Source organism: Sarcophilus harrisii, chromosome 2 (assembly GCF_902635505.1).
Source record: "Sarcophilus harrisii chromosome 2, mSarHar1.11, whole genome shotgun sequence".
In the NCBI taxonomy this organism is placed as follows: domain Eukaryota; kingdom Metazoa; phylum Chordata; class Mammalia; order Dasyuromorphia; family Dasyuridae; genus Sarcophilus; species Sarcophilus harrisii.
In genome coordinates, this window is record NC_045427.1 from 586,823,758 (window position 1) to 586,849,955 (window position 26,198).

A 26,198-nucleotide genomic window follows, 5' to 3' on the forward strand; every position below is an offset into this window, starting at 1 on the left:
TTGCTAATGTCAATCTTAAACATTTGGTGCACATTTTCATGTAAAAACCATAAACAATTTGTCCATGTTAAGTTCCTTGAAATTTATCTTTAATATTGGCTCTTAAATGTTAAATTTTTTATTGAGGTCATGTTTGGTTGCAAGTCCTGAAAAATCTGCAAGTTTGTTCAATGTCCTTTTTTTTTCCATTTAATATTATAGATAATTTTGCTGGCTATAATATTTTTGGCCATAGGCCTAGTTCTTTTGACTGCTGGTATACATGATTCTAGGACCTGCAGTTTTTTATTGTGGTTAATAAGTCCTGTTCAATTTTAATTGTAGCTCCAGCATATTTGAATTGTTTTTTTTTTTTTTTTTTCTTGTTTCTTGCAAAATATTCTCTTTGATTTGGGGATTCTGAAATTTAGCAATAATATTCCTATGTGTTTTCTACAAAAATTCTCTTTAAGGTGGTGATTGTTGAATTTTTTTCCCCCCTATTTCTATTTTCTCTTCATGTTCCATTACTCCGGGACAATTTTCTTCGATTATTTCTTGAATTTATTGTATCAAGGTTTTTTTTTTTTTTTTGGTCACAGCTTTCAGGTAGTCCAGTTGTTCTTATATTTTCTCTTCTCTAGATTTGTCATTTTTTTAATATTTCATATTCTGTCCTATTTTTTCATTCTTTATAATCTCTCTTGCTATTTCTTGGTCTCATAGCTTCACTGGCTTCTCCTTGCTCAATTCTAATTTTCAAAGTTATTTTCTTTTTTAAGACCTTGTCTTTTCTAGTTGGTTAACTTTTTTTTTCATAATCATCTTGTTTATCTTGGATTTTTTCCCCCCCAGTGTCTCTCATTTGATTTAAAATTTTTTTTTTAGTAATATAAATTCTGTCTGGGTAGGGAGCCATTTAATGTTACTCTTTGGGATACAAGCAGCTTTTTTTATTTCAGTGTCCTTCTCTGAAGATGAACCCTGGTCTTTCCTGTTCCCATAGTAAGTTTCTGTGGTTGGGTTCTTTATTCTTTGCTAATGCATTTTTTTAAATGAGAAGTATTATTGTAAGTACTAATCAAGAGGTGGGGGGGATTGTGCTCTAGCTTCACTTTCCCCTCTGACTTGGAACCCCAAACCAAGAGCTCCATTCTTCTACAAATGCTCACAGCCAGCAGTGTCTCTGCCCCACTGCTTTTGCACTTCCAGTGTGTTGATTCCTTATGATCTAGCGCTACAGCTCTGCTGGACAGCTAGACCTGATGTTCCTAATCAGTGAGGTTCCCTCCATCTTCCTGGACTCAAACCTCTCACTCTGCATGCTGTCTGGAAAGTTCCTTTGGTTCAAGCTGAGATTCCAGCCAAACCCACCTAGCCCCAAGGATGCCCACTTGTGATTTCTGAGGAGCTGGCCTGGAGGTATTTGCACTTCATTCAGGTTAATTCCCCACCTACAGCCTTCAGATCTTTTTTTAGGGTTATATTAGGAGGACTTCTGTTCTTCCCAAGTCTTCTTAATTTTTCACCAGTCTATGTTCACCCCAAGATGCACGTTTGTTCTGTTTGTGGGGGAAATATGGAGAGCATGAAATTTACTGACTTACTCCTCCATCTTCCCAGAATCCTCAGTTTTGATGATTTTTACTGCTTTATTAATACGACTTGACATGACACCTATTTTCCCCTGATTTTTTCACTATCAAATAAATGCTGCTACAAGTATTTTGCTGTGTAGGGAATGTTTTTCTTTTTGACTAACTTGGAACTATAGTAGGATGCTCTGGGTCAAGGAATGTGTATATTATAGTCAAGGAATAATTGATAATTTGAAGCATGGTAAACATGAACTGGAGAAGGAAATGGCAAAGGACTCCAGTATCTCCAGTATCTTTGGCAAAAACAATAATGAACAAATCCCCAATGGAATCATGAAGAGTCAGATATAAAACAGAACAACAGTTTTAGAGCAAGATTTAAAGAAATCATAATACATAGCTACTTACTCAAATGTTTAAATTAGTTTTTAGTCTAATTCTAGCCTTAAGACTGAAAAAGAATATGACTTTTTAACTTAGATTTAGCATTAAAAAAATCCCAAAATTCTCTGCAGACTATATTACATTTGATTGTTTCATAGTAATTTTGTACCAAAAACCAGAGCAAGGATTTTCATCTTTCACTTCTAGAATATACTTATAATTACCTGTGTATAATCTCTCAGGAGACAGGCCCTTCTAATTTATCCTTGTATCCTCAGCCTCCACAGAAAAAGAATAAGAAAGATTATGACTCATTCTTTTTAATGCTCTCATATATTCTTATTTTCTAATTTAGTATTTCCCTAACAACCAGTTTTCTAAGTAACTTCAGTGCCTTCTATCAATAGCTAACTACTAGATGTTTGCTGAGTAATTCCTGGTTGATTCAGTGAGTCTGTGTGGCAGCTTGGTACAGTGGAAAGAACCACTAGATTGGGAATCAAGTAGGAATCAAGTGACCTGAGTTTTTATTAGTTGTGTAGTACTAAGCTTAGCTTCTGTCATTGTCAGCTGCCATTACGTTTACAGCATGTACATATGAACCCTTGTCTACACATACTTAGAGCATATAAAACCCAGAAAGATGGCTTGCCAGCCTTGGTTCTTGGATCAAACAACATTTGTGTAGCCCTATTTATTTTTTCTAAACCATGAGTTGCTCCCTGGAATCTGCTTCCTGCCCATCCCCTCCTGTTTAGTCTGAACCTTTATATGCCGACTCTAACCTGTTTACTTGAAATTTGCTTCCTGCCTATTTCCTTCTTACTGCAGAGTACTTTTAGACTGTACATTTGATTTACTGTCCAATGTTTAAGATGCTTACACATCCCTCCATACACTACCTGCTCAAGCAGTTATTCTTTGCTTCTATAGCTGTAAATTAACAACCAGAAAGAAAAGGGAAACAGGATGATTTAGTACTTATTTTTATAATCAATTCCTAATGGCTTATTAATTTAAATAAAGAGTAAAATATTTGCTAAATGGATCATTGTCAGTTAGAAGGGAGATTTCAGATAGATTGCCAAGGGGTTTTACTCTTGATCCTTTATCATTTTGCATTTTTGATGATATCTGTAAATTTGAAAGTGTCCCTTCTGTGTTTATATTCAAATCATTAAATAGGATAGATATAGAACTGTGTTGCCACTTAGAATAGGATTCAGGTCTCTATTGGAGGGTCATCAGGCAAATGTTAATTGGGTTTAAGTGCCAGCTTTCATCTTACTAAACATTGTAGTACAATAGGTAGAGAACCGTGGAAGCTCATGTTCAAGTTTCACTTATGATGTATTCTATCTCTGTAACCCTGGGCAAGTCACTTAACTTCTTAGTGCTACAGATTACACATTGTAAGATATTATCAACTAATGTTAGTAGAGGGAGTTTCTTTACCAATGAAATCCTGTGTGTAATGCCAATGTTCTGGTATGATGGGTGATTTTGTTTCTCATTTAATTTGCTGAAAGTTAAATGCATGATTTGTTATCGTCGTATTTCTTTCTAGACCACCCTTGAAGTTCTAGTGAGGTTAGTTTGTGGTTACTTGTTTTTAATAAATCATAATAGTAACCTCTTATTTTAGAAAATGGCTAACAGAACATATGTTTGATAACTCATTCTAGAATGATTGATAATTAGCCCTGATATCGATTTCCATTTACTTCCTTCTTTGATATTTTATCTTGATGTGGAAATATCTGTGTTTTTAGAAATTATGTCAACAGAGCATGTGCTCTGACTGATTGTATCAAGCTGAAAAGATTTCTGTTTAGACTGTGTCTGTTTTGATGATTTAAATGTGGAGAGACATAGCACTAGAAGATTGGTCTCTAGCTTTGAATATTAAAAAAAAAGATTATGCTGAATCAACTCATGATATTAAGCTTACCTGTTTTAGGATTTAAAAAAAAAAAGCAGGGTTATATGGCTCTTTCTAGTTTTCTGACATATTACTTTCCCTTAAGTTCTAAAAGATAAGGATATTAGTGCTATCTTCGTTTTTCTTCGGCATGTTAACCTGTAGAACCATTTACAGTTAGCGCTCTTCACCTAATGTAAAATACATTTCCCTCTCTATGTTTAACTGTACTGCCATTTAAAAATACTTTATGTTTAATTTTACTACCATTCTCAGTATCAATACAGTTCTTCTTGTGGGACCAGACAGGAGTTAACTTGTAAACTTCAAAAATACTGATATTTTTGAAAATCAATTTTAAGGTTTGGTAGTGATACATATTGTGGTATTCTTGGTTGCTATGGAATAATTATTTTCATAGCACTTAGGAAATTAAATTTTTTTTGCTTTTTAAAATTTTGGGGTACCATGTTCTCACCTATTTTATTAAATGATATCTAATACAAAATATATTAGTGGAGTTATGATAACTTTTTGCAAAAGACAACTCTATCTTCCCAATATTTACAAATATGCATATTTTAAAATACAGGTAATAACACTAAATTCAAATGAATTACCTGAAAAATCCAGACATTTTAGTAAAGTTCTTTAAAAAATGTAGGAATAGTCTATTAAATGAGAACTTGGTAAGATCTTAATAACTTTAAATTTTTCTTTTAAATATGTATAGGTCTGTATATGATGACCAACCAAATGCACACCAGAAATTCATGGAAAAACTAGATGCTTGTATTCGCAATCATGATAAAGAAATTGAAAAGATGTGTAATTTTCATCATCAAGGTTTTGTAGATGCTATTACAGAACTCCTTAAAGTAAGAACTGATGCGGAAAAACTTAAGGTAAGAACTCTCTTTATCTGTCCTTGGCAAGTTATTAAAATATTATTTTAGTTCATGTTGCATATGCACACTCAGTACTGAAAGGGATTCTGTCATAGAAGTGAGTTAGTAATATTTTGGGGGGTATTCTTTCTGCTCTATTAACACAGTTGTCATGCTAATGACTGGGCTAACTCCTCCATTTCTTCCCCTTTGTCCCTCACCCCCTTTTTTTGGATAGCTAGTAATGCATTGGCTTAATAGACTTTCTTTTCTTGAAAGGAACACATGGAAGCTTTAAAAAAACTTAAAGTATTTGAAAACTCAGTTTATAGTGTGACTTAAGTTGATGAGAACTTTTAAAAAGCTATTTTTTAAAACTTCAAAAAATATTTAATTATAACAATTTAAACAAAATTTTCAATACAGTTTGAAAAGGAGACCTTTTTTCAAGTTAACAATTAGAGATTTATGTTTTCTTTTAAAATGTTTTTTTCAATTTCTGCCATATATTTCCCAAATTATTTTTAAAAAGATGCTTTTATTTGGTCAGAATACTGAATACTTTTTTTTTTTAAACAAATGTTCCTTTACATTTGAGAACATGGTAGGTAGAATAACCCTAGTTTTACCAAGGGTTGTGATTAGAAAACTACTTTTTAAAGGCTATTCAGATAACAAGAGACCAGATAAAACATCAGTGAGGCCACTGAGCATTTTTATTTAGAAATTAATGAGATTTTTAATAAACCAGAATGTGCTTTCTTACTATGATGACCTAATGAGTCACTTAATATGTGGGAAAATCTGAGGTTGAGTTTTGCCTGCACCTGCAGTATTAAAATGTTGCTATGGATTGGAGATTTGTACATTTAATGTTAATCAACCACCCAGTGTTTGCATTCAGCAAAGTATGAATGTTTAATTACCATAAAATGTAATCATCATTTCCTACAGACAATGAATGGCACATAGAGCTCATTGAAGTTATCAAAAAGGGACCAGTGGTCAATTGGGTCACTGATTTGAATTGTTTGACAGACTTTGAGAAACAAGTAAAGTTCAAAAATCCTGATTAAATTTGAGAAGTTTGCCACAGAATCTGTTAAAAAGAACTGTCATAAGTAATTGAAGTTAACAAAAGCCCTTTGCAATAAAAAGTTCAAGTTCAAGCTGTAGAGTTAATTAGAATTCCTTTGTTCTAAGTTTGTCAAGAAGCATGATCTGATTACAGGGGTGAGCAGTTACATAAGGGCAATATGTGCATATTTTTCTAACAAAGATGAAATTATTTTTAAGGTCCAAGTTACTGATACCAACTGCAAGCTTCAAGATGCTGGAAAAGAGGTGAGTTTTTGGTAACTTCTTTGAGTGTAGTGAATAGATGGCACTTGTTTAAATTGTTACTTTAAAATGTGAACTTTTTTGTATCTAAGGTGATAGCTCAAACAGAAGACATCATTCGATGTAGAATTCAGCAAAGAAATATTACAACTGTAATAGAAAAATTGCAATGTTGTCTTCCAGGTGAGTAAAAAAAATTTTTTATTATGTTTGTTTTGATAACATAGTAATTAAATACCAAAGTCTAGTCATTCACCTCTATAATCTAAATTGCAGATTATCTGACAGTTACCCCAACATAGCCTCACAACAGTCCCCATGTTACCATTTATTCTCCTTGACTTTTCATTGTTTTCCTAGCTGTTTTACAAAGCTTTTGATTATTTTTTTCTTTAATACCCTAGAGTCCAGTCGTTCCTTATATAGCCTCTCTTTTTAGCTGCCAAGAGAGGGAAATACACATTTATGAACTTCTTTTCCTAAGCTTTTGCCTTCCCAGCAATGTTGGAAAGAAAAGCTGAAGAAGCATAAAAAACTACTGGAATTCTGTTTCCTCCTTCACTCTGAAAACCTTTGAGAAGATTTTTGAGAAAATCATGAGTCTTTTGGTTTCCTAGTTTGGAGCTTCAGGTACTGCTTTGTAAAGAAGTGAAGCCCAAGGGGAATTAGTCTCTTTTAAAACTTATTACCTGATTCAGTGCTTCCTTCCATTCACTGACAAATTTATAGGTTGACTATTGTTCACATCAGGAAAAAGAATTAACTACTGTGATATGTAGAAAGAACTCCAGATTTGGATTCCAATGACCTATGTTTAAATATCCTAGCCCCATCATCATGTGATAGTGGGCAAGTCTTAACCCCTTTGAGCTTCAGCTCTAATTATGTCTGTCTTGTCTAATCTAAATGGTTACTATGAGGATCACATGATATGACTTGTGAAAAAGTGCTCTCTGCAAATTATAATTTTTATAATTAGATTATAATTATTATATATTAAATTATAATTTTATAATTTTTATAATTTTATAATAATTATAATTATTAGTCTATTTTTTAAGATATTAGACCAAAAATTTCTCCAGTACCCAAAGTGACATTAGTATGTCCTCAAGGGTAACAGTGAATCTTTTAGAATACTAACTCTTATTGTGGATCTGACAATACTGAGAATACTAGCAAGAAAGCCGTAAGTTCCAATAAGGATATATTTCAGTGCTCTGAAAATCTTGCTTTGTCTTTCTAATGTATACTAAGAAGTTAACATAGACACTTAGGATTCAAGAATTAAGTAGTTAAATGGATTGTTTAAGTGAGTATTTTTTTTCAATGGGATATTATGATCTGCTACATGGATTGCAAATCTATACTGTGGAGTTTTATTTCCTTCCATGATTCAATATTCTTTCTTAAATGGAAGCATTATTCAAAATGGTTAGTTAGATAAAACAGAGAGAAAATTTGTTGCCAGTTTCATTGATCAAAAAAGTTACTTCTAAATGATAAGAAGGGTTTCTAAATCTTTTTTGAGCTTTTATGAGATTCTTTTTAACTTAGGCTATGTTGCTTTGGAAGATTATTATTTTTGCTATGAGAATATTGTTTCTGGTTTCAGTTTAGATTTTTGGGATTAAAAATAATCACCAAAACGACTTGTTTGGTCATAATGCTGTCTTTTGAAAATATTTCCTGACATTATCAGATAAATTGAGTCACACTGGCAGTTTTTTTTTTTTTTTTTTAATGTCCAGATACCTGGTTTTGTGGTTGGTGATAATGATAATAATAATAGCTAGCATTTATATAGTATTTTAAAGTTGGCAAAGTGCTTTACAAATATGATCTCATTTCATCCAAACAACAACCCTAGGAAGTGGGTTTTATTATTATTCCTGTTTTACAAATGAGGAAACTGATGGTGATAGAGTTGAAGTAATTTGCCCAAAGTCACATAGCTTTCTCTCTGAAATAGAATATGAACTCGGGTCTTCCTGACTTACAATTCAACTCTTTATACATTGTGCCATCATCTTGCTGCCTCTTAAGCATAAACCTGAAAAGTTGGATAGTACGGGGATTCTTGAATTAGACATATTCTAGTCCTAAAGTATCCTCTAATAAGAGGGAAAAGTAGCAGAATAAAAGGAAACAAAACTTGCCACAAGTAATGCCATTGCCATTTTCAAGCTAAGGAATAATACTTTGGGTTTGAATGAGCAGATCCTCTACCATACCATAGTGCTTATGGTAGACAAACTGTATACCATAAACAGAAAATCAGCTTTATTCAGTGTGATTCCTATATCACTTTTTTACTATTGAGGACAAGCAGGAAGCTAAATTGCTCCTAGGCTTAGTAAAGCTCTTGGTTTTGGAGACATTATTTGCTTGGTCCGTAAGAGCTCCTGCTGCTTAGTAATTCAGTTACTTCAGAAACTTTAGAATTATATTCAGTCATTTGGATGAAAAATTATTTATATGATTGTCTAAAATATTTGTGGTAATTCTATATTGTTAACATTATGTCTTCCTAGTGAACCCTGTGAAAATTAAAGCAAATAACTTACCACTCTGTCTTTAATAATAGAAAAGAGCAAGCTTCTTCATTTTTACATCAGCCTTTTAGCATAATTTATATATACTGATGTAAATGTCACAGATTTTCCTACTTTTTATGGATTTGGAATAAAACTTTCACTACATATAGTAGAATTTTATTATTTGCTTTTTAAAAACTTGTTAGTTTATATGATTGTCTATATTAATCATAGCAGGGATATAATATTTAGTAAATGAATATTAATGTTAATGATCTACTATAATATATATGCCATCACATGTAATTATATTATATACAATAAAATGATGAATAATGAATGAATAAGAGGTATGCTTATATTTTTTATTGTAAAGAACTTTTTTTCTTCGTTTTAAGAAGGTTATTATGCCTTGGTTAATAGATGTTAGAATGTAGAAATTATTCTAGGTCTCTGTTGTGAAAAATAGGTATGTTGAAATTCAAACACCAATTTTATTTATATAGAATCTTAAAATTTTACTTTAAAAAGCATAAGATTAAATGGTAGTTGAAAAAGGACAGGAAATTGAGTGCTTTAGGTCTTGGTTTTTTTGGACCTTGTTTATATATTATAGTTTTAAGCTCATAAAGTGTTATCTTTATACCAAAATGTATTATGGTGATTTAATTTTGTTTTAATACAGTCTTGGAAATGTACAGTAAACTAAAAGAACAAATGAATGCAAAAAGGTGAGTGAAACTTCATAATTATTTTTAAATTAAGGTACTAATGGAGTTTTTTGGTAACTGAAGGACTTAGAGAAAAATAACATTAATTTATCATATATGTAATTTTTATGGAAATGTTTTACATAATTTTACACGTACCTTCTCATTAGAGGGAGGTGGAGAAAGAAGAAGGGAAAAAACCTGAAACTCAGTTTTAGAAACATTAAAAAATGTTTTACATGTAATGGGGAAAAATAAAATATTAAATAAAAATAAGTTGTTACATATGGAATATGCTTTCTGCTTTTCACCATTATTTGTTGTGTTTACATCTGTTAATCATTGTCATTCAAAAAGCTCCCCCAAACCCTGTTATATATTGACTTGTGCTAAGTCACAGTAGAGATAAATTTGTACAGACTAACCTCTTTTATGAGTTTATAATCTGAGCACTAATACTATTCATAAAATTAATACATTTATATAACTGAATGAGAATGAAACATGATAATAATTAGGCCAATTAATAATGTTTTTTATTAAACTGTACTATAATATGGAGGTGACCCTAGTTCTTGAAAGCTGTGCCAACAAAACACAAGCTCACATACCTCTTTTAAAGTGTAAAAGTTTTGAATATGGAGCAAGCAAAAGAGTGTAAATTCTTGTATGATTAGAGATGTTTATCACCAGAAGGTTGGCCACTTGGTGATGATTTTTTTTTTTTAGCCAAGGCAACACATATACATAGATATATCTATAAATATAATATATACATATATATATACTCATACATGTAAGACTGTACTATGCTCGTTCTTCCTATCATCTGTTTCTCTGAAGATAGATATCATCTTCATAAATTGGGAGCTTTGAAACTTGGCTGTGATATTCCTGTAAGTTTTCCTCCTGGGGTCTCTTTCAGGGGATAATTGATGGATTTTTTTCTATTTGGCTTTGCCTTCTTATTCTCTAACTTTCTAAAATCTTATTCTAGAATTTTCCTTGATAATTTATTGTAATATTGTATCGAGATTATTTTTTAATCATAATTTTCAAGTAGTCCAACCATTCTTATGTTCTTTTCATTCTCCAAATTGTTTTTTTTTTTTTTTTCTGATGTGATGTTTCACCTTCTCTTCTGTTTTTTCATTCTTTTGATTTTGTTGTATGATTTCTTGGTATCTTAGAGTGTCATTAGTTTCCCTTTGCCAAATTCTGGTTTTGAAGGAATCTTCCTTAAGTTTTTGATTCTTTATTTCCAGTTAGTTGACTTTCTTTTTATAATTCTTTTGATTTTCTCACATTGTTTTTTTTTCCCCCCTAACTTTTCCTCTGTTTCTCTTATTTGAATTTTGAAGCCCTTTATAATTTCTTCCAAGAACTCTTTTTGTGCTTGGGACCATTTGATATTTCTTAATGAAAAAGGAGTGGCTTTTTTTTTTTTTTTAAGCTTAATAATCTTCCTCTGAATATGAACCCAGATCTTCTCTATGTAACTATCTATGGTTGAATTTCTTTCTCCTTTACTGATTCATCTTTATTTATTTCTTGTTTTATTTTGTTTTTAGCAACTATTAATATAATCAAGTTGTAGTCCTGAAGTATGGAGAATGATACTCCAAGCCTCAGGTCCTGTTATTTTTTTGAGATTTGTCTCAGGGCCCAACCTTAGGCTCTCCTCTCCAGTCTTACATGGCTAGGTCCCCTAGCCACACTGACCTGAAAATAATCTTGCTCCCTGTTTCCCCTCTGGTGGCTGCAAACTACAGCTGTACATTCTTCCCTAAGTTGGAATCAGGAACTCTGCTCTAGTACCCACAGCCAGTAGGGTCCCTGCTCCTCACTACTGTACTTAACAGGTATGTTCTGGCTTTTCCTGGCAGCAACAGCCCAGGACTCATCTGATTAGCACAACTGTGTAGGGTTCCCTCCACAGTGGAAGGTCCTTCAATCTTCTATTCAGCTGTGACAATTTCTATGGCTGAGGCTGCCTCTCTACCCAGCTGGCCCCAGGGCTTGTTATTTGTTAATTCTGCAGTGTCAGCCTGGAGCTGTTTGTACTTCACCCAGGCCAAATTTCTGCCTCTGGAGATTTGGTCTTTTCTGGGGTCTTCTCAAATTGTCTTAAGAAGACAATTGCTTTATCTTGTGTTTATTTCTCCTGCTCTGAGGCAATATTCTATCTTTTTTTTTTTTTTTTTTTTTTTTGGTGTGTGTGTGTGTGTGTGTGTGTGTGTGTGTGTGTGTATGTGTGTGTAGAGGAAACTTGGAGAGGCAGAAGTTTTCTGATTTAGCCTGCCATTCTTCCAGAATCCTCTCCTAAAATGCTTTCATCCCATCCCATTTTAAGAAATCTTAAAATAGAATTGCTCAGATCTTTTAAAACTAGAGAAAAATAGGAATAGAATCTGTTGGTTACCTCCTGTAAATAACTACAGAATGAAAACTCCCAGGAACATTACAGCAAAAGATCCAGAGCTTTGGAGTTAAAGAAAAAAACAATGCAAAAAATCAGAAAGAAAAAATTAAAAGGAGCCACAGTCAGAATCACAAAAGAACAGAGACTTGCTCTACAGTATTTCAGAAAACAAAGGATATAGATTTGCAGCCAAGAATAACTTATTCAGTAACTGTGTATTATTATTTTACAGGAGAAAAATAGATTTTTAGGGAAATAGATGATTTCCAAATATTTCTTATGAAAAAAGCCAGAGCTGAGTAGAAACTTTGAAATACAATCATAGGAGTTAAGAGAAACATAAAGAGATAAATAGGAGTGAGAAATGGGAAAGTAATATACAAAGATGAAGTATTTTCATTCTGATATTATTAGCAACATATGATACAATGTCATCAAGAATTACAAAATAGGATTAAAGAGGGCAGAGATCCTAGGAATGGTTTTGTTCTGTTCCAATTATCTTAAAAGAAGAAGGAAAATGGAAAAACCATTTTCATGGTACATTAGGGAAGAAAGGGAAAAGAGTGGAAGAATTATATCTCATATAATCAAGGGTGTGTGTGTGTGTGTGTGTGTGTGTATAAAAGACTATGAAGAAGAAATGAGTGGGGGGAGCAGAAATCCCTTGAATCTCACTTTCATTTGAACTGGTCATAGGAAGAGTTTGGTGTAGAGATATATTCATGATAGAGAAATAGAATGAATTAGAAGAGAGAGAAGAGAATAGAGGGAGAATTTAGTCATAAGCAAAATAAAGTCTAACCTAGAGAGTGGATCATGAAGAGGGACTTTAAAAAGAAAGAATAGGAACCTGAGATTAAGTCTGAGAGAAAAGGGGAAGGAAAGATTGGGGTCAGGGAGCTGAAGAAGAATTCATCAAGGATGGAACACTGGTGCTAAGCATAGAGCATGTGGTGGTACACATATATCTTTCTCACTACCTTCTTTTACTTTTTGAAAAGGAAAATGGCAATCAAAAATATGATCAAATAGAATGTAGAGAAATGCATAATTGCTTACTGTAATTATGAATGTAAATAGAATTAACTTCACCCATAAAATGGAACAGGATAGCAGAATGAATTAGAAAGCAGAATGCAGTTTATTTTTTTAAGAGACACACTTGAAATATAGATTCACAAAATGTTGAATTAATAAACTGGAACAAGATTTATTATGCTTTAATTGAAAACAAACTCAAGGATCACAAATATTGTATCAGACAAGACCACAACAAAAATAGTCATAATTAAAAGATATAGCCAGGAAAAGATATGCTGAAAAGTACCATAGATGATGGATTAATATCTATTTAAACAAATATTGCTTAATGGAATAACATTTCAAATCTTAAAGGAAATGGGCAGGTAGGTGATAAAGTGAATAAAGTATCATGTCTAACGTCAGGAAGCCTCAGACATTTATTAATTGTCTGACCCTGGCCAACCCACTTAACCCTGTTTGTCTCAGTTTCTTCTCATTTGTAAAATGAATTGGAAAAAGAAATGGCAAACTACTCTAGAATCTTTGCCAAGAAAACCCCAAATGGGGCCACAAGTCAGACATGACTGAAAAGCAACAAAAAATACTTAAAGGAAAAAGTAAATTATTTATAGAGAAAAATAGATTATAAAACTACAAATAGTTGAACTTCATTGTGTTCCTTTTAGATCTTAGAAGAAAAGTTAAGGATCTGAATAGAATTTTAGAAAAGTTAAATATGATAGATCTTGAGTAATTACTGAGGGGGAATAGAAAAGTGTTTAAATATTTTACATTATAAACAAGTTAGAGGAACAAGGAACAACATACCTTTTATAGCTATGGATAGGAAAGGAATTTATGATAGAGATGATCACAGGTGATAGAATGAACATTTAGATTATACAAAATAAAACTTGAATACAAACAAAATCAATATGGTTAATTTAGGAGGGAGGAAATTAACTGGAGAAAAAATCTTTGCAGTAGTTTTTCTTAGGAAGGTTTCAATTATACAACATATATAGAATTTGTTCAGATGTAATAGATAAGAGCCGTCCTTAGTTAATAAATGGTCAAAAGATATAAACAAACAGTTCTGAAGGGAAGAAATTTAAACTATTGACAACCAAATGGAAAACTGTTTCAAATCACTAATAATTAATGTAAATTAAATCAAGCCTGAAGTTCTACCTCTCACTTTTATAAGATTAGTAAAATTGATTTTTTTTAAAAACGAAAAATTACAAATGTTGGGAAAGCTGTGGAAAAACAGGTACATTAATTTACTATTAGCAGAGTTGTGAATTCGTATAGCAGTTCTGGACAGCAATTTATAAATACTCCCTAAAAATGACCAAACTGTACATAACTTTTAACCTAGAAATACTGTTATTGATGCTAATATCCCAAGGAGATCAAAGAAAGATGAAAAGCACCTGCAAGCAGAAATAATTATAACAACTTTTTTTTTCGTAGTGGCTAAGAGGGAGGGGAATGACTGAACTAATTATGGCTTCTGAATGTAATGGCATTCTATTGTGATATAAGAAAATGTGAAAGGGATACTTTTAGAAAAATCTAGGATGACTTGTATGAATTTATGCAGAATGAGGTGATCAGATCCTAAAGAACAAATTACATAGTAACAGTAAACAGTTAAGACAATTCTGAAAGAATTAAGAATTCTTATTAATGCAGTGACCATTCATGATTCTAGAGGACCAATGTTGAATTGTGCTACCCAGCTCCTGACAGGTGATAAGATTTGAGCACGTTATGCTGGGAAAAAATCTATTTTTAAAAATAGTGAAGGGTGCTACAATAAGATTCTTAAAATAATGACTTAAATTATATAAGCTGTCATTTACTTGGGAAAAGTAAGGGGGAAAAACAACCAAAAGAAATTGATTAGGAGATTGTAAACACTAAAAATTTATGAAATATGTTGTATTTATTTCTTAGTAAGCCAATTTCTTCCTATTAAAAATATTAAATGTAGGCAAAAAGTTTTAGACAAATTGACTAATAGGTGAATTGCCTCACCTCACAGAGTTTTAGGGGAATTAACTTTTAGTCAGTTTGTTTTAAGATAGTTAACTTGCTTTGTATCAAACCTGTTCATTCTACTTCAAATCTTCACAGATCTAGGTCTAATTGTTTTATTTTATTTTAAATGATAAATTCATCATATTAGGAAAAACAATGACTTAGGCAAGTCATTAGATTTTTTTAAGCTTTAGTTTTCTGATCTGTAAAATGAAGGAATTGGACAACACGACCTCAAAAGTCTATCTCACTCTTAAATCTCATGATCCTATGTTACACTAAGGCCTGATAATACCTTAATTTTGTCTGCCAGCCCTGCCACTAATTAATTATACTAGTTAGCTAAATTAGGCAACTTTCTATGTTTTATTTTCTTCATTTGCAAAATTGGGAAGATAATATCTGCCGTACCTACTTCACAGTGTTTGTTGCTTTGTGCAAAGTAGTTTTAAATGATGAAGGTAATAATGAAGCAAAAATAGTGGGTTAAATGCAGTCATTTACATAAAAGCTGTTTGAAAGGTAAAAAACAAAACAATGTTTCAGTGATTCTCAAACCTGGTTTTGCAGCACTCTGGGTTATTCCTAATTACTTAAGTACAGATAATGTGAACTTATTTTTTTTTTAAAGTTCATTTTAATTTTTTTTTAAATGCCACGCAAAACTTAGAAGGGAAAAATCAAGATTGGAAATCACAAAAGTGAAAGGTGTTATCACTAAATAATTTGAAAATCATTGTACCATACATAAAGATAAATTATGTTGATGATAATAATGCTATGAATGAAAGAATGAATCAGATAACTAATAAAAAGGTTGTACTTATATAATATATAGCCTTGTAAGTAACCATACCTTGACTTATGTAGGGCATTGTAATATTTGACAAATAGAAAAGAATGCTTCTTTTATTGGGTCCTTCTCAGTAAAAGGAGAGCTATCTTTAAATTATAGCTTGATATATGTTTTGAAATTGCTTTTGAAGTTTTTGTAATAAGAACATTTCATAGAACTTCCTTTTTTCCTTTGTAGGTACTATGCTGCTCTAAAAACTATGGAACAATTAGAAAACATATATTTTCCTCGGGTTAGTCAGTACCGGTTTTGTCAGATAATGATAGAAAATCTTCCAAAACTCAGGGAAGATATAAAAGAAATCTCCATGTCTGATCTCAAAGACTTTTTAGAAAGTATTCGAAAACATTCCAATAAAATAGGTGAAACAGCAATGAAACAGGTGAGATTAACAATAAAATAATTTTCATCTAATATGTTATTTTAAAGTCAGATGTTTTAAAGTCTTATTTCTTATGAGAGTTATTGCTATGATGTTCTCACCTCTTGCCCTTCTGAAAATGGTGTTACAGCCAAAAAATTTTTTTTGTTAGTTTCTTAATTCTTGTTCTTCAATATTGACATTCTTTCTTATCTTATTTCTTATATAAACCTGACTCTATCAATCATATTTTTTTTGTTCTGCAAGTATTAAATCAACAAGCCTTTAAACACCTATTATGTGCCAATACTGTGCTAAGTACTAGGAGCATAAAAACAAAAAAAGAAGCAATTTTTGTTCTCAAAGAACTTACATTGTCATGTAATGACAGAGAACTGGAGTAGAGATTAGAGTAGTTAATAATTTATTAAAAGGAGAGATATACTGGGACCAAATGGATCCATGGTTTGGTTCCAGGGCTGAATGAGACTGTCATCTCCAAGAATCCAGCAAACAAGGAGAGTTCTCAATGACATATATACAAATGGCTCAGACTAGGGGTAGACTGAGGCGGGGGTGGTATCAGGGTGCTGAGAGCCGGAATGGGACTCTGACAGGGTGGGGTAAGCTTGCGGAGATGAGATGGCATAATCAGGAGGAGGCACTCCGAACTTGGGGAGAGGCATCTTGATAAGATGGTATCTGACATTCTGATAGCTTGGGAGGGGGAGAGGCATTCTGATATTCTAAAACATAAGCTCTTTTATCCTTATCAAATATTCTGATAAAGAGGGAGGGGAAGTTTTGCAGGACTGAGCTTTGAGATGCAGAGAAACTGAGTCAGGACTGGGTCAGGATAAATAGGGAAACTGAGTCAGGAGAATAAAGAGAACTGTGGCATAACATTCCCTACTCACTCTCTTCTGAATATTCAAATCATTGCATTACCTTCCTCTAGAAGGTCTTAGCACCATAATTTTGATTAACCCTATGTAAAGCAAATAAACCAAACTAAAACTAGAAAAATGCAAGGACTTATGGCAAGGACAAGTCTCTCCCTGATAACCCCAGAGTTATTAGCATCAAACAGCATTCCTCATTTAGGGAGACACACAGACCTCCCTGTTCAGGTCCTCTGCAGCTGGGGAGCATCTCAGCCAGAGAATCCAGTTTGGGATGAACAGTTTGCTGCGAGTTAGGTCTATGACCATTTGTGCATTAACTCAGCCTCCGCTGAGTAACAGTGTTCAAGACAGTCCTGCTGCCCATCCTAAGAGGGCACCCCAAGTCTGTCAAGGACTCCAAAAGAGGGAAAAAGTGGGGCCTGGAGTAGCTCTACCTGTCCCTTCTGATAGAACCAGAGCTGCTAGTAGGAGATAGATTTCTGAGCAAATTATGCAGTTAGATCAAGGCAGGCAAACCCGAACTATTATCAATACTGCACAGTCCTTTTAAATATGCTGAAATACTAATTGAGGAACTGGGGTAACAGGAATGGAGAAACAAATCAGAGAGACTGCAAGTCCCAGGACAGATGTTTGATATCTGGTTGTTTCTAAAAAATAATCCCCAAAACTGAGTCTGCCAGGGCAGTTCCAGCAAAATAAGAGATTTCAAAGTTAAAATATAACCAGCAAATCATAATCTAATAAATTTTAAGCAAGGAGTTAAAAAATTTCCAATTCAATCTGAACTAATGAGATAGGGGGCAGGGGAGAAGTGCCTAAGAAAAATACATGAGTTTTTCCTAATTTCCTGACCATTTTCAACAAGTTTCCTTCCTCCTCCTTTTTTTTTTTTTTTTTTAACACAGAAAAGAAATTATCAAAAAAATCAGAAATTCCATATATAAATTCCCAAGAGTGAATCACAATTCCTATACGTAACAGACTAGTACAGTAAGTGTCATAAAAATCCCTAAAACATACAGTAATAGTTAAACAGTTTTAACAAATCCCAGTTTGAACAAATATTAAACACAGTGATACAGTTAAAATTTTAACAATTCAACCACTTCCTCATTCCCCAATATAAGTCCAAATTACATCAGGAGCAGTGATCTTCTCAAAAACTGCTGTCTGCTGAGGAGAGGGAAGGGCCTGGCTGTGCTGCCTGCTACCAAAGCTTCAGATGGGCTGATCCATGTCTCAGAAACAGGTCAATACCTGTAATTTTGACCAAAATCTAGAACAGAAAATACAAATCTAACAAATGAAGGTTAGAACAGACTGATACAAAATGTGAAGAGGCTAGTATGAATTGGCCAGCAGCTTCCCAATAGATAAAATAGCAGTTAGGCTTTTGTCCTCTCATTATTTAGAAACCTTTAAAATCCTGAATATGCACAGACACAAATATTCAGTAACAGACAGATGACCAGGATAAATACCCATTTACCAAGTATTTAGGATATAATGTAACCATTATTAATTAATGTAATTAACCATTACATAATTATATGTAATCATATAACCAGGTATAACATATAATCAGATTGGAAATAGCAAGGTATGACATAATTGAATTGCATTAACAGTTTATATTGACCATTGTTCTGATCATAGAAGTTAGTTACAGGAGGAAAAAAAATGCAGGTTCACAACCATAATATAAGCAATTAAAACTTAACTTTCAGCAAAACAGGATAAAATAGCTTTAATTCATTTTTACTCCTGTTAATTCTCACTATCAGAGGGCAGAGCTTTAAAACTCCCAAATAACATTAGCTATAAATCCAAAGAATTTTACTTCTGATAACAAATTCTATTAACCAAGTTTCAGACATATCCTAAACAGATATTTACCATAACCATATATTTATGACAGCAAGAATTTTTCTCAGTAAGTTCACTTCTTTCATATCTAAGTAGATGTCCCCATAAATGAACATTATACATACAAATCAGTTTGCTTTTAAAAATACCCAATACATAGACAAATATTTCAAATTACATATTGTCCATAACAGAAACATTTTCAAAAGGACAAAAAAAATATTATTTTCAGAGGCTCTTTAAATGACCTCAGGATGACCTAATACAATCAATTAAAACTCAGAATATCCTACGTAGAATATCCTAAAAACACATAAAAGAATCCAAGAGGTTCTTAAAAATATTAAACTTTTAGAAATACCATAACCTCATATTGATAACAGTAATAAATTGGTTTCAATAAGTTCACAAGTTAGCTTTTATATTTAACAGAAACATTTTCAAAAGGAGAAGGAAAAACTATTACTTTCAGATGCCCTTTAAATGATGGGCATAACCTCAGGCTACAATCAATTAAACTTATACAGAATACCCAATTCTACAGAAAAAAAGTCTGAAAGATTCTTAAAAATATCAATTAAACCTTTAGAAACAGCCCTACCAAATTATAGATCAATTAACTTAAAATCGGGCCTATCTCTTGAAAATGGAACACAGTTTGGGGGGGGGGGATTTTACCCTTCCCCCTACTCCACCTCCAAAGAGACAGTGGGGAGGGAACGGAGGCAAACCTTCAGCCCAGACTAACTAGGTGCTCTGTAGTTGAAGTAGCAAAGAGCAGTGGGGGTGAATTTAATCTTCACCTTTGAAGACAAAAGATCCCTACCTCACCCAACATTTAAAGTAGCAGAAAGTAGTAGGGTAGGGGTTGGTTCCCGATGGACTTTTCCTAAGCTTCAACCAATGTTGAATCTTTAGAAAAGTCAGACCCTAATTGGAGACAGTGACCCCTTTCAAGTAAGTTAACAGAACTTCACTCCACAAGTTCTTAAGGTCTTACATTCAAAGATAACTAAATCTAGCCTGCAAAGGCAACAGTAATTTTAAAATCATGCTAAAATTTCTAATCAGATGTTTTCTCCAGCCAAAGTTCAAAGCAATTAGCATTAACTCCTTTTGTTTTCCAGAGGCCTTATCTAGAGTAGCTCCATTCAAGCCATGCTTGAATTTAAACTACCAGAGTGCCAGTTTTTAAGTTTAAAATCACAAGTAAATTTCAACTTATCCCCAAATTTATTAATTTAGCTGAGCTCTGAACCAACAGGACAGACAAACAGCACACGGACATAAGACTGCACAGTCAAAAACATGAAACACAGACCAAGAACTATCTAGAAATTTGATTAGCCCTGAGGGAAGTTGTCAGCTCCAGAGTCAAAAAAACGGAGATTTTTTTTTTTTTTTAAGCCAGATGATGTCTTAAAAAAAGACACCCAGATTTATACTCTGGAATGCCCAGAGTTGTGCCAGCAGGCACACAGAAGCAAATGTGTCTTTAGACACCAATTAGTGTCCCTTGCATCCAGAAGACCCTACTCCCAGAATTTATACCCATCAGTATTTTGTAATTCTGGGAATCCAGATGCTAGCATACAGACAGAACAGAACAGGTCTTAAGACTTCCAGATTTACAAACTTACTCTCCTGTGGAGGTGCCCACCACTGGGCTTCAGGCACAGTTGTGGCTGGAAACTCTCATTCCTGGAGGCTCTGGAAAAAAATCCAGGGGTCTGGCCTCTCTAGGCCAAGAATTCAGATTCCCAGCCACCCTGAGACCCTGAGACCTGAAAGTCTCTTATCTCTAATCTTGCTCATTTTCTAACATCTCGGTGGATCCTCCAAAATGTAATGCCAGAGAAACTAATCAAGATAGAAATTAGAGAATATTTAGTAATTTATTAAATGGAGAGATTTACTGGGACCAGATGGATCCATGGTTTGGTCCCAGGCCTGAATGAGACTATTATCTCCAGGAATCCAGCAGCCAATGAAAGTTCTTAATGACCTACTCAGGGCGTAGACTAAGGTGGGGGCGGAGTCAGGGTGCTGAGATCGGGAATGGGACTCTGAGAGGGTGGGGGAGCCTCCGGAGATGACATAATTGAGGGAGACACCCTGTACATGGGGAGAGGCATCTTGATAAGATGGTATCTAACATTCTGATAGCTTGGGATGGGGAGAGGCTTTCTGATATTCTAAAATATAAGATCTTTTATCCTTATCAAATACTCTGATAAAGAGGGAGGGGAAGTTTTGCAGGATTGAGAAGCAGAGAAACTGAGTCAGGACTTGGTCAGGATAATTATGGAAACTGAGAACTGGCGTAACAGTTGGGAGACACCTATGAAGTATATACACACAAAGTGTATATAGGTTTATCTGTATAGTTGTCTATCCCACATAAATACTTTATATATGCATATATATGAATATATTATGTATATGATATACATACCTATAAATGTATATGAAGAATAGATGAAGGTAATTAGGGAAGGCACTAGCAGTTGACAAAATCAAGAAGGGTTTTGTATAGAAGATTGTGTTTGAGTTGTCTTGAAGGAAGTGAGAAATCTATGTAGTAGAGGTGAGGAGGTATATTTCAGGCATGAATAATGGCCAATGCAAAACACAGGAGATGGAGTGCTTTGTGTGTTGATTATTTTGTCCTGCAGGTAATAAGGAGCTGCTCCCAAAGTTCGAGTTAGGCCAGACCTTCATTTAAGGAAAAAACTTTTGACATCTGTGTGGAGAATGAATTTAAAGTAGGGAGAGATTTAAGGCAGGGAGACCAAATAAGAAATCACTGCAGCATTTTAGGCAAAAGGTGATGAGGGTCTGAATTAGGTAGGTGTTTGTATGAATAGAAAGAAGAGGTTGGATGCAAGATACATAGAAATAGAAATGGCAGAATTTTGCAACTTAATGGATATACAAGGTGGGAAAAGTAAGAAGTTGAGGATAGTGCTAAATTATTATGAAACTAGGTGAGAGAAGGAATAGTGATGAGTGATGCCCTTAAGAAAAATAGAGGAGTTCAAAAGAAGATTAGTTTTGGGGGAAGCTGGAAGAAAGTTGTTGTATTACTTTTTAGATATGTTAAATTTGAATTGTCTCTAAGAAATCCAGTATGGAATATCCATTGAGTAGATGATGATTTAGCTAAGTAGGGAGAATGAGTTTAGATATATAGATCTGTGCAATGAGTCCACCAAATAAGATCTTACAGAAAGAGAATAAATGAGGGCCTAAATCAGAACTTGGGATATACCTGTAGTTGGAATACATGATATGAATGATGTACCAGATAAAGAGGCCAAGGACTAGTCAGATCGGAGAAAACTAGTATCACAAAAACCCAGAGAGGGAGAATATGTAGGAGGGGAGAGGTGGTATGTACAGATAGCTTTTTCTAGAAGTTTGGCTGAGAAATAGAAGAAGGAAGTAGATTGTATGAGGGAATCGGTTAACATATTTGAAGGCCATAGATAGATCTTTCTAGATAGAGGTCGAAAGCTAGAGGAAAAGAGATGATTGATAATCTTCTAGAGAAAATAAGAGGGGTTTCCTTGGCAAGGAAAAGAAAAAAAAAGGACCTAAAAATATTATACACAGTTCTGTGTAGCTTTGTGAACGACTTCATTATTGTAAACATCATTGAAGTATTTAGGAATTAATAGGTACCCTTAAAATAAACCTTTGTAGACAAAGATTAGCATAGGGTTATCCATATTCCTGTTGAGAATCCTTTGCATTTTCCTTGATGAAACCGGACCAGCTAACTCAAGTGCTTGTCAATACTAGATAATACATAGATAGATACTTGAAAATTATTTAACATAAATTAAAATCAAGATGGTAAAATTTATATTTTATTTGCATTTATTTATTTCATCTTGACCTGTGGTTTTATTCATGTAGGGACTTCACTTATATGAAACTTCTCTCTATCGATATAGATTGTCAATTTCTTTTTAAATTATAGCTTAGAGTAGCCTGAGGCACATGAACAGCAGTGAGTCAGAGATAGGCCTTGAACCCAGGTATTTCTGCCTCAAATCTAGCTTTTGCTTCCCATGTTATTCCTTTTAAATTTGTTAAAATTACAAAGGTTAGGGATTTTATTAGTTATATATGTAATCAGTTATATGTTTTTATATATATATATAAAATCCTTAAAATTAGAGAATTTTGCCTCTTATATCTTAATAATTTGTTTAAATATGTGATTAAGTGTAAATAAGAGCTAGAATCCTATCCTATATAAGCTTGATTTTCTTTAATTTTTAAGATAGCATAATTTTAGATTCTCAAAAGTGTACTGTTGGTGAGCAATAAGAAGCAAGCTATTGATATAATATTTGGAACTTAATTTGGTCATAGGGCTAGATTCTCAGGTAGAAATTTTTTTTTATTAAAACTTTTTATTTTCAAAACATATGCATGGATAATTTTTCAATATTAATCCCTGCAAAACCTTGTATTCCAGTTTTCCACTCCTCCCACTCCCAACTTCAGATGGCAAGTAATCTAGTAAATGTTAAATTAAACATGGTAAAAATATATGTTAAATTCAATATATGTGTACATATTTATACAGTTATCTTGCTGCACAAGAAAAATCAAATCAAAAAGAAAAAAATGAGAAAACATAAAATGCAAGCAAACACAGGTAAAAATTTATAACAAAGAAGAATCTATTTGTGTATTGTTTTTGAATATTTTCAGTTTTAGAGTGTCAGTGGAAGATAGATCTAAATATATGAATTTTTGCTATTAGTACTTTTAAAGAATGTATATAGTTTATAAACCAGTTACCTAAATCACTCTTTCCTTTATTTTCTCCTCTGTGAATAATAATTACTCATATGTGTATGGTACTTTACAAATTTTTCTTACTAGAATCCTATAAGGATATATATTTATTTATTAGGTTCATTGGGAGATAAGTTAATTTTGAAAATTCTTTATCACTATTTTAAGAAAACAATAAAAATGAATAATTTATTGGTATATGTAATATATATAGCCATAATTTTAAATGTAATTTTCTTATAGTTAAATTCTTAGTTTATTTTGAATGGATTATGGCAAAAATTATTTCAAAATTTTTATATATATGAATAATTAAGTAGTTTATTGACTCATTATTATATGTTTGATCTTTGATATCTATAGAATAAATGAGATGAGAAAAGAAGAACTTAAGGCAAAACAAGAAGTTCCTAAAAATTTACTGTCCTTTAAGTAAAGCTTTTTCTTTTATGGGTTTTGGGCCCAGAACAGTGTTTCTTCTTTTTAAGAGAATATATAATATAATATATATAATATATAAATATATATATATCCACAATTAGCAGGTCCAAGGAAACCAAAGTTTTAAGAAATCTCATTCAAAGGAAGCTGGATCAGGAGATCTACATTCAGAACTTCTGATTGTGATTGAGACAGTATCACAAATATATGAGATCAGGGGTTGGGAGATTGAGAGTCCAAAGGTTCTTTTATCTGTGCTTATATAAAGTGGACCAAAAGCTTTTATAAACCTCAGTTGTGAACCTTATCTCAAACCCTGAGATTACCTCCTTCAACTCTGATTGTTTAGGTCTCCGGATACTTAGAGAAGATATTTTCTCTGATAAAATGAGAATTGAAGGAGCCACTTTTTTTTTTCTTTAATGTAAGGACCCTCCCATTCTGTTGTTGGATTTGAGGGTCTTTTCTTGTTACTACCAAACAGGGGCTCAGGAAGGGAAGGGAGAAAAAAATGTGGAGCACAAGGATTTGCAAGGGTGATGTTGAAAACTATCCTTGCATATATTTTGAAAATAAAAACCTTTTAAGAAAAAGAAATTTAATTCAGTTATAGTAGTAAAGTTGCAACTTATTTTAGTCATATACTAGTTTGTGACCTAGAAAGGGGCAACTGTGTGCTCAAATAGTATTTATTGAAAGAATGAATGAATGATAGGAATCATGGAGGGGCAGGCTTCTATAAATGAACACATTTGAAAGATCGGGATTGAAAAAATAGAAATTGATGGAAGATATGATATGACCTTTTATCATAAAGGTCAAGTCCTTGTTGGAACTTAATTGTTTAAACACAAATAAAAAGTAGCATTGTTTCCTAAGAGGATATTAAATTTTTGAATCATGTTAATAATAACTCTTTATAGTGTTGTTTTGTAGATAAAAAGCATTTCATATAGATTATCTCATCTACTCTTTACAATAATTCTGCTAGGTAGGTCATGTAAATATTATCGCCTTTTTAAAGATGTGGAAATCAAGGATGAGACAAATGAGGCAACTTATCCAAAGTTACATGGCTAGTGGTGAAGTCAGGATGCAGACTGAGGTCTTTTGATTCCAAACCCAATACTCTTTATACTACATTGTGCTGACTTTCTAATTTAGAATTAATAGAACAAAAAAAATTAATTAATTAAAAACATTTGGATCAATTTATGATTTACTGAGCCATATGATTACTAAGGGAACTTGGAATGTGCCTGATTTTTAAAGTTGACATTAAGGAGTCCGCTATCTTTCACAAAATACATCCTTTGGGGCTAGTGGGAGAACTTGTTAATGCACCCTTGATTGGATTGAATTATAGCAAGGCACTTAGTCCTTCATTTAAGGTATGAATAGAGACAGCTAGGTGGTGTATCATATTAAGAGAGATAGCTGGGCCTGGAATCAGGAAAATACGAGATCAACTCCATACCCAGAAACTTATTTGCTGTTTGACTCTCAAGAAATCACTTAACCTTTGTTTGCCTCAGTTTCCTTATATGTAAAATGAGAATACAGCAGTTTCTTCTCACTGTCGGTATGAGAATCAAATGAGATAATTGTACAATGTTTAGCATGGTGCTCGGCATATATTAAGCACTATATAAATGTTATCATTATTATCATTATTAAAATAGGATATTTTCTCACATACTTAGAAGTATTTGGACCCATTAGTAAAACTTGAAATAATTTGCATTTTAACATGAATTGTTCTTTTTCTGAAATAGGCTCAGCAACAGAAAATCTTTAATATTGTTCTACAGAAGCAAAATAATATAAATATGAGCAGAACTATGTATATAACTAATGGAAAAATTCCAGAAGAAAGTAATGAAGTAAAATCAACATATGCATTTGAGGAAGAAGATGAGAATGAGGAGGAGGTGAATATATTTCTTTTTTTACATGTCTGCAGTTGAGTATCTTTCTGTGTATGGCTTATATGCAGGATGTCAGTCTTCTGTTCAGGAATCCATTCTCTTGCGTACTACATTAAATCTGATTTTTTTCTTGGTTGGAGGGCTGTAAATAAAATTGGCCCCACTCTAAATG

At 32.9% G+C, this 26,198-nt stretch overlaps 1 protein-coding gene across 10 annotated transcripts in view; it reads left to right on the plus strand.

Moving 5' to 3' along the window:
• The window catches only part of EXOC6 (exocyst complex component 6), a 202,081-nt gene that overhangs the window by 56,801 nt on the left and 119,082 nt on the right, over window positions 1–26,198 (plus strand). For all 10 annotated transcript variants that reach the window (XM_031956071.1, XM_031956064.1, XM_031956065.1 and 7 more), the window contains exons 2-7: window positions 4,616–4,787; window positions 6,066–6,113; window positions 6,203–6,293; window positions 9,333–9,378; window positions 15,885–16,089; window positions 25,874–26,029. In XM_031956071.1, coding sequence (XP_031811931.1) covers window positions 4,616–4,787; window positions 6,066–6,113; window positions 6,203–6,293; window positions 9,333–9,378; window positions 15,885–16,089; window positions 25,874–26,029 — 718 coding nt within the window. The remainder of the gene's footprint in view (window positions 1–4,615; window positions 4,788–6,065; window positions 6,114–6,202; window positions 6,294–9,332; window positions 9,379–15,884; window positions 16,090–25,873; window positions 26,030–26,198) is intronic.